The 9435-nt window shown below is 42.4% G+C and overlaps 1 protein-coding gene across 1 annotated transcript in view; it reads right to left on the bottom strand.

The window, feature by feature from the left end:
• Positions 1-3118: 3118 nt before the first annotated feature.
• Positions 3119-9435, bottom strand: part of LOC139289567 (extracellular sulfatase Sulf-2-like) — an 11897-nt gene continuing 5580 nt past the window's right edge. Inside the window, exons 7-9 of the mRNA XM_070911199.1 lie at positions 9035-9110; positions 7338-7466; positions 3119-3179 (exon numbers count right to left, since the gene is read on the bottom strand). Coding sequence (XP_070767300.1) covers positions 3119-3179; positions 7338-7466; positions 9035-9110 — 266 coding nt within the window. The remainder of the gene's footprint in view (positions 3180-7337; positions 7467-9034; positions 9111-9435) is intronic.

Raw genomic sequence — 9435 nt, 5'->3', positions numbered from 1 at the left:
TGCTGATGTTTCGGAGACGGAGGAACCGCTCAGACAGCTTCCTCCCTGAGACTGAACCTCAAAAAGCTCCATCATCAGGGAGGAGCTGCAGCTCTGACCTCCGACACTAGAGGTCAGCATCACATCAGGCAGCCTGCTGAGCTGAAACTGCTCTGGACCGCCACTGAGGACCAGGTCCGCACCTTCGGGCCTGTCGTCCCTCCACATGAAGACGTCATTAGAAACATTAGACAACAACCAAAAATAAATGTAAATCTTGTTTCACACTGACATCCGCGCTGGATATCTGGAATAAATAGATCTTCCTTTTAACAGAAAAATAACTTCCTGCAGGAACAGATGCAGCTATTGGCTCTAATCCTGCTGACATTTCTATTGTAGCAGGTATCATTACTGTTTGTTTTATACACAGTCTTACTTTTTAATAAAATGAGGCACATCTTCATGTGACATTTTACTGTTTTTGTCTTTTTTATTATATTTGCTCTGCGAGTGTAAACTGTAGCACTGAAGAGACGCTGTCTGGTTCCCATGTGTACTGAATATTATATACATGGAAAGAATGACAATAAATTCTACCTTGTACTGAAGATTATCATAACTATAAAAACCTTCTCTAAACCTCATTAAAGCCACTGCGCCGCGGCCTTAGCTTAATGCTAAAGTCCGCCCAGCGACACTGTTGAACGAAGATTATCGTTACATTACAACATAACATCCATGAACAAGGATCCAAGTGTCCAGCAGTACTGACCTCAGGTCAGCTCTACAATAGAAACACTCAGACGTATTAGAAGTAGTGAGAGGAGGAATGAATATTTCTACTCAGAGATTCTCAGAATTGTTTTTCTACTGAAAATATAATCAAATGAAAATGAACCACTAACATTAGAAAACTAGAATAAACACTACGTTGTGATTAATTATCCGCTGTTCAGTTTGTAAAGTCAAACGAGAAATCCTGCAAAAACTTTATTTATTTATTGTCAGGAAGTGAAATGCTGAGAGTCGCTGCTGCCCCCTGCTGGACGGAACGATCTACACTCACTCTTCTTGGAGAAGAAAGGCTTCCTGTTGAACGGCCTCGTGGTGGAGGGCCGCAGGCTCAGGGGTCGGAGGTCGCGGAGGCAGTCACAGCCGTCGGAGTTACGGTTGTACAGTTGAGACTTGATGCTGATTGGACGCTGACGACCAACCACGCTCCTCTGGAAGCTCTTAGCTCCTCCCCCTTCGCTCTTGCATTTGAAGAGCCGAAGCTTCCCCGTGGCGTCCTCCACACACTGCCACTTCTACACACACACACACACACACACACAGGTGAAGAGCAGAGTGAAGGTGAGGTCAGACCTGGGAGATGCACCTGTGAGCAGTCAGAACAGAAACCTGCCACTGTAAGCATACACTGTGGGAGCTAGCATGCTAGCAGGCTAACAACAGCAGACCACATGTTATAAATGACACAGCTTCTTATTAACACTGTAGACAAGCAGCATCCCTCATTCTGCTGGATTATTGGACCAGTTGGTTACAAACAAAGATATAAACGATTAATATTTCCTGAATTAATCAATCGTATCCGTCTGTCGCGTGCCAATCATATTTAACGAGGTTGTTAATTCACGGCCGGATGTGAACGCCTCTTGCCTGGTTCCTCAACCTCTTTGAACGCAGCATCTGTAGAAAGGCGGGTCTACCCATCAGCCCGTCACCACCACTAAAAAACTACAGATCCCCTGAAGGTCCGCATGGGATCTGTAGTTCCACCTCTACCAACACAAGTTCACCACAGGCTGGACATCCTCAGCTGTTAGGGTTAGTCACTCAGCAGTCGCTCATCAGCAGGAACTGAATGAATTTCTAATGTTGCACTTAGTTATTAAAGAGTGACAAATGCCTGCATTGTTAATTACAAACACACACACACACACACTGTTTATCAGAGCGATCCAGCAGCCAGCAGACACTGTTGCTAAGAGACTAATCAACTGGCTAGAGGGATTTTTCGACAAGTGTAATTAACCTCAATCAAGCATGAACACACACACACACACACACACACACACACACACACACACACACACACACACACACACACACACACACACTCTCTCTCTGGAGAGAAGTTTCTGTTGTTCTGCTGCATCTTGATTCTCTTCTGCTCTCTTTGATTCAGTCCTTTGTGTTCTGTTCCTTCTAGTAATTACTGCTGTTATTGTATCTGTCTGGTTTGTAGAGATGACATCTGGTTTTCGTCTCTCTGACAGAAGTCTCTTATTGTTCTCTCTGCTTTCTTTCAACTCACTGTTTGTTTATTACAGCAGCCGTCTCAGTTTTCCAGCATTTATTCCAAAAAGGCTCTTTTTTGAGGATTGTTCTGCACAAAGTCTCAGCTACACTTTGTCATTTGTAACCTCTGAGAAGAGTTCAGGACTTTTAATGTCTTTTACTGTACAGCGTGGATGCTGAGTGATGGGACTGGGATTAAATCATTAGGATCAGGAGTAGGAAAGAAAAAGGTAATATCTGCTGTACATGTATGTGGTGCTGTACCTGACCAGTCTGCTGACAGGGCGTCTGGTACTCAGCTCTCTGACAGAGGTCTTTTACTCGTTGGTGTTTTGGCAGGAAGTTCTCCTCCTGCGACACTTCCTTTCCCTCCACATGTTGATGCAGCAGCTTCCTGTTAACAGGCCAAACAGAGGCAGGTTGGAAACGTGTGTTTCTGATATTTGTGTGTTTTTATTCCTCAAATCGACCGTATTTATGCATTAGGTCTGGTGTGAGTCACTTCGAACATACTGCGACTGAAGACCTGCTCACAGCTAGTATGTCTTGTCAGATTAACAGATATTGTTAAAGTGTTATATGTCTTCAGTGTTTTAGATCCACTGGGTTACAGTTTAATATATCACCACAGAGAACACTAGATTGTGATTGGCCGGAGGGTGTGCAATATATTCAGATAACTGCATGGCAGTGAAGTAGAGCATTCATAGAGGCATGCATTTGTTACTCAAGCATCATTTACTGTTTCATCCTTTTAGATGTATGTATGTATGTATTCTTTTGTGGTTAAAGTACTCTGTAATACGTGTGGTACTGCAGTGACGTGATGTATTCACCCTCTTTCCACCAGAAACGAGTCCCTCCACACCTTCGGCTTCCTGCTCACTTGGAACCTGAAGAAGAAGAAAACATGCGTGTAGGTTTAGTAATTATTCCTGAAGGGCTTCACCTCATCATCACCTCCAGCCTTCATCCTTCCTCTCTTTGTTTTTATCTTTTTCTCTTTAATGTCATCTCCAGGAAAATAATCTCTGCAGTGAAACAGTGTCAGAGCGGCTGGATGTTGCGCGCTGATGTAATTTCATACAATTACACTCGAGTTTGATGAAAAATTCAGGTTGTGGTTGCTCCTCTTAGCGCCACATGCACAGAGCAGTGAGTTCACTTCAGTTCAAATCACAAATTACACACTTACATATATTATATTCATAACACACTCCCCTCCCCTCATTAAATGACTGGCTCCATCTGGTTTCTATTCTGGGATGTTTGTAACTTTAACTTTTAGGAATAATATTTTGATTTTCCTGCCGCAGTTGAAAGAACAACCACGGTGGAAACAACTGCAGGACTTTTTCCGCTCGTCTTTTTCTTCATTGATTCGCAGAAACAACTTGTGTTAAAAACTGAAAAATAGTGCAGAAGTGAAACTGCAACACACAAATGAGAAAATATAGTTCTATAAAGTTCAATTTCTGTGCAACTTTTCCCCACAAAGAGGCCTGACTCATGCTTCAGGAGGACTGCAATTTCCTCTCCAGCTGAGTTTCTTCTGTCGTGACAGTCAGCTGTCAGTGCAGCACAATGCAACTGGCCTCAGACCAGTCAGGATGATTATGTTTAGTATGCGGGCGTGGACAGTAAGGAGCCCCTCCCTCATTAACACCACCGAGGAGCTCAAGAACAACGAGTGGAGCAGCTTCCAGGCTTCGTTTGCAAACTAAGTGCACTGTAATCCGCAGAGCAGCGCTGCCTTTTGCTGGTGTATTTGTTGCACCGTTAGCAGAGCGTTTCAAGTTTAATGTAGGAGAGACGGCAGTGGATGTGACACGTCGCTCACGGAGGCTCTGAAGGTCGACTGGGCGACCGAGCCTCCTGCTGCAGCGTCTCTGGGAAGCTCTACCTGAAGGGTTCAGGCTCCTCAGCTGGAAGAAACAACGCCTGTTAGACACGTTGTCGTCTGCCACCGTCTGTTCCTGTTTCAGGCCCAACGTTTTTATTTTGCATCAGTTTATTATTTATGGATATTTTGATATTTCAGTCAGTGTTGAGCGTCCTTCATAATATAAAGTGTTTTTCCACTTCTGGGAGTCCGAGTTCCTTCTGAAACAGTTCCAGAATGCTCACTAAAGGGCAGAGCTGAACTTGTTAGCTCCCTCTGAACAACGTAACTCTGGTTTGATTCCAGCTTTAACAAACTGGGATCCTGTCAGTCCCAGTGCAGACTGTCCTGGTACATGAGGACTCTTTGGTCCAGATCTGACCCTGGTGTTTTTCTGATCGGGGAGAAGCTGCACAGAATCAGTCCGTTGTCCTTCCTGGTTCTTATTTTGAATAAACGTTGGCTCAATGTAATCAGTCTTTCAGCTGCCGTCTCTGTTCCCCACTGGGACAGATTCCTCTGCACTTCATAGAGGACGAGCAAGAAAAGGGAACAGATGCTGTCCCTCGCTGCACTCGCGAGGACGTACAGAGTCGATTAAAACGCGTTCAAACGGCCGGGATGAAGCGATCCTCCCGACAGAGACTTCAGAGCGCTGCAGCACCGAGTGTACAGCGACTAAAATAAGACTTTCTGTTCAAACTCAACACAATAAAAGCTCAGAGATGCCTGGATTGTAATGTGTTTTAAAGGGAAAGAGCTGTTCGCGACGGCATCATTAAGTTTGTTCAAATGTCGAAGGATCAGAATCGTGCTGCGAACAACTGATTCCACCCTGAACTTAAAGATCTCTGTCTCCGAACTGGAAACACTCTCAGACTCTGCTGGAAACTTCTATTCTGATGTGAATCAGAAAGATTTTACTGCTTCAATCTTTCCAGTCTACAAAAACTGACGTGTTCCAACTTTTATTTTGCTGCCTGAACTTTCCTTTAAAGAAGGGGTAATTTTGTCAGCTAATTTTAGCTTTAGTCTTAGTCCTGAGATCAAAAGTCCAACTGCATCCTTTTAGTTACATGTGACAGTCGAAGGAAACCACGAACATTTTAGTCTCCTTCTAGTTTTAGTCACCAACAAGTTCACATGCTAACTTTCTCTCGAGCACCTGATCTCACAGTCTTCATCAGTTTGCTCAGACTGTGAGCTCCTAAAAAGACAGTAAGTGGACCTTGAGTCAGGATTTTTTTATTCTTTATTTTGTCAAACTATTTCCAAAGTTAAGAATGAACTTCATGCCCAAACACTGAATCAAGTTGACCCGAACTTTGGTTTTAGTTTACAAAAACACATTTATTGAGTCGGGACATCAGAAGTCCATGCGTGTTTCAGTCATATTTAATCCACATGATCTATTTCTAATAACCAGTAACAGTTTAGTCTGGTTTTAGTTGGTGATGTACTTTTATTCAATAAAACCAAACACAATATATTTGATGAACTTTTCCAGACTTCAATAATCTCAAGATCTAAAATCATGTTGATTAAGTCCTGATGAACTGAAAAAGATATTTCAGAGCAGTAAAATAAGTCTGTAATCTCGGTGAACCAAAACATTTCAGATTTTTATTTTCAAAGTCTTCAAAGATATTATGTGGAATAAAAAGATGTATATACTTATATATTTTGTCATAGTTTTTGCTGATTAAATTAACATTCAACAAAAGACAAAGCTGGCTATATTTAATGTTTTTCTATAGTCAGACTCAAACAAACAGCCTGTCAGTCCGTCTCTCACTTCCTGTCTCACTTCCTGTCTGTGGCTCTCAGCTCTCAGCCCATTGGTTCCTACCATCTTTAAAAACTCCTCACAAATATAAAGTTTCATGTCTGAAAAGGCTCAGTCATTCCCTCAAACAGCTGCTCGCTGCAGTTTTTTTATGTAGCATATAATAGTGAATGTGTTGGGGACTATTTTCAGCGGCGGATGAATCCACATTTGGAGTATTTGGGGCAGCAGGACGGTGTGTGTGGGACTCTAGAAGATCAGCAGACTTCTCCCTGCTGTTAAAAGGAGTTCTGTGTTTGACAGCAGCTGGTTTGTTGCCCTGCGTTCGCTGCGACCTCCTGACCTTAACGTTTGTCTTTGTTGATACTTTGATGATTATAAATATTAATATACACTTATAACCCTTCAGGCGGACCAGATGGCTCTCTGTGTTTGTGAAGTGCGGCGCAGCCAGGTGTTTAAATGAGGGCGTTACAGCTGAGAGGCGTCCTGCTGCTCAGCAGGAGGATCATTTACATACTGATGCTTCTGTTTGCCTGAATGAGTTCATTTTCTCCTCTGACCTCTGGTTATCACGTTACGCGAGGAACTTCAAGGAAATGTTACCTACTGAGAATAATACCTCAGAGAGTCCCAGTTTTTAACCGTGATGGAAGTACATTTACTCAAGTACTGTACAATTTTGAGGTATTTGTACTTTACACGAGTATTACCATTATATACTACTTTCTACTTCTACTTCACTACATTTCAGGGAGAAATATGGTACTTTTTACTGCACCACAAATATTTCAAAGCTTTAGTCGTTCTGATCAACTTAATATCAATTAAAACATAAATGATGGTACGTTGTTATAGAATAAACTACCAAACTGTATATAAAATAGTTTGAATAGTATATATACTATAATACTATGGTGAATACAGTTCAGTGAGTGTGGCTGTGTGTGTGTGAGATCTTCTTTAAATGTCATTTGTTCTCAGGTCTTGATCTTAATGACATTTCCTGAACATATAAAACTTAACTACTTTAACACTCATGGGGGTCATTTTTCTACTTATTTACTTTTGATACTTTAAATACCTCGTGCATATGATAGAGTATTTTTTACATTGTGTTTTTTTTACAGAACGTGTGACTCGCACTTATGGCTAATTAGCTAGCTAGCTACAGCTGGTGAGTGACAGTTCAGTCGTTTCAGCTGACATAAAATGAGAAGCTGCTTTAGTCCATTTTTGTCTGAAACCAAAAACCTGCTGTTTCAAAAATGAACATCAATGTCAAGTTGTACATCAGCATAATTTCTTCTTCTTCTTCTTCCTCATTTAAAAGCTTTGTTGGCTCACTAAGGTATTCTCTGGTTTGTGTGTGTGTGTGTGTACCTGTTAGCAGGTTTGTCAGTGTCCAGCAGAGACAGTATCGACTTCCCGTCCATGTCTGGAGGAGTGTCGAGGCCGGCGATGTCCAGGATGGTCGGAGCCAGATCGATGTTCAGGACCATGTGAGGGTTACTGACACACACACACACACACACACACAAATAAACACGATTAACATACAAGACTGTGCATCAGCTGTGTTACAACAGTTCTCTCTAGCTCCTGTGCGGTGACTTTTATTGGAGAGTGAAACAGCAGAACAAAGCTCTACATGTGCTGCAGAAGCTTTGTAATGACAGCTGTTGTAAACTGGCGGTTTAATATGTTGATTGTGTGCCGTGTAGAAGAAGGAAACGCAGCTCTCTCTCTCTCTGAACTCATGATCACCTCGTGGAACAGCTCTGACTGTGCTAATCTACTTTACAGGAACACACACACACACTTTCAGAGCACAAAGTGTGTCACATATTTCTGTGTGTGATTTATTCCACCGCTTCCTTCATCCACCGACTTATTTTCATTTTTAGTCACGTGTCTCCTTAAAGCTGCGTTAACCACTTTTTGCCCTCTAGGGGGCAGAAAAACACAGCCCAGAGAAGTTATCTGATGTCTCACCACGTTGTTACGGTTAATGTGTGCAATTTACACATCCAGCAGAAAACACAGCAACACGATGGAGTCTGAAGGAGCTGAGTCCAGTATTCAGTCTCTCTCAGGTCTGTTTTTAGTCTCCACCGACCCCTGAGAAAGATATCTGGTTCTCATCTCTCCTTTTTCTCTCAGATGCTCGTTGATGTTTTTGGCAGACAAATGCTCCCCCTGAATTAGACAGATCCCACCGGAGCCTTGTGCCCAAACCTGGGACCCGGGACAAACTGCCAGATGAAAGATGCCAGTCTCTTTAAAAACATCAAACCAATTTGAGCCTTTTTAGTGTCTGTCTTTGCTGAATCCTTTGAAACTGTCTCCCTCCCCTCTGCGTTTAACCACACATGCATCTCTCTCTTACTTAAAAAGGAGGAAGATCCCTTCGACGGCTCCTCTTACAGGCCGATTTCCTTGAAAAGGTTCTGGCACACAGATTAGAGACTATCCTCCCAAAAATCATCTCCCCTGATCGAGCTAAAATATCAGCACTCGTTCTTAAACATCAATGATTTACACTCTCCCAAACCTTGTTAGCAGAGTGGAGATATCTTTTTTATGGCTTTTATGGGTTTTGATTTTAATTTGATCTCCTTGATTAAATGATCACACACATCCCCTCCAGCCTCAGTTTGAACGGTCGATATTAAGATGCTTGAGTTGCATGTGAGACCTAATAAGTTGTATGCTGATGACTTACCTTTATACCTCTCTAAGTCTGCCACCTCTCTGCTCGCCACAAACTCAACCTGAGTGAAAAGTGAACGCTTCCTGCTTCAGCTCCACAGCGCAGATCCATTGAAGTTTTAAATATCTTGGTGTTGGTGTTATAGGGAGTTGCTGTTTCAAGTATAAAGTATTTCTGATTCTGATTCTGGTTTAGGCCGAGCTTCTCTTGTTTTACTCGACCAAGCGAAACAGCTCACTGTCATGTGTGGGTGTGCAGGTTTAAGTTGTATGCATGTGTCAACAGGACTAATGTAACTTGTACAAGATGTTTATTTGTAAAATCATAAAATCGTCTCAAACAGGAAGTGGTGAGTGTGTGTGTTTACATGCTGCCTTGCTCCACGTTGGGTCCTCGGATGAAGAACGGCACTCTGATATCAAACTCGTACGGCATGGATTTACCTGCACACACACACACACACACACACACACACACACCATGTTAATATGAGTCACCACCTATCATGAAGGTGCGCTCCTTCTCAGCAGGAGGAAATCGAGCACCAGCACCTTCAGAGTCTGGTACAAACCGCCTCAGTAAAGTCAGCATGAAGCTGCAGACAAAACTAAACTAAATCAAACAGATAAAACTAAAAAGGATTATATAATAATTTGCACATTTCATTTTCAGGTCTCAACAAAGTAAAAACTCTTTGAACCGCTTTGGAAGAGGAATGTTTAATACCTTCTCATTTTAATGGTCAGCATGCAGAGACCTGGAGGACTG

Source organism: Enoplosus armatus, chromosome 8 (genome assembly GCF_043641665.1).
Source record: "Enoplosus armatus isolate fEnoArm2 chromosome 8, fEnoArm2.hap1, whole genome shotgun sequence".
Taxonomy (NCBI): Eukaryota; Metazoa; Chordata; class Actinopteri; order Centrarchiformes; family Enoplosidae; genus Enoplosus; species Enoplosus armatus.
This window is presented reverse-complemented; position numbering and strand designations above follow the sequence as displayed.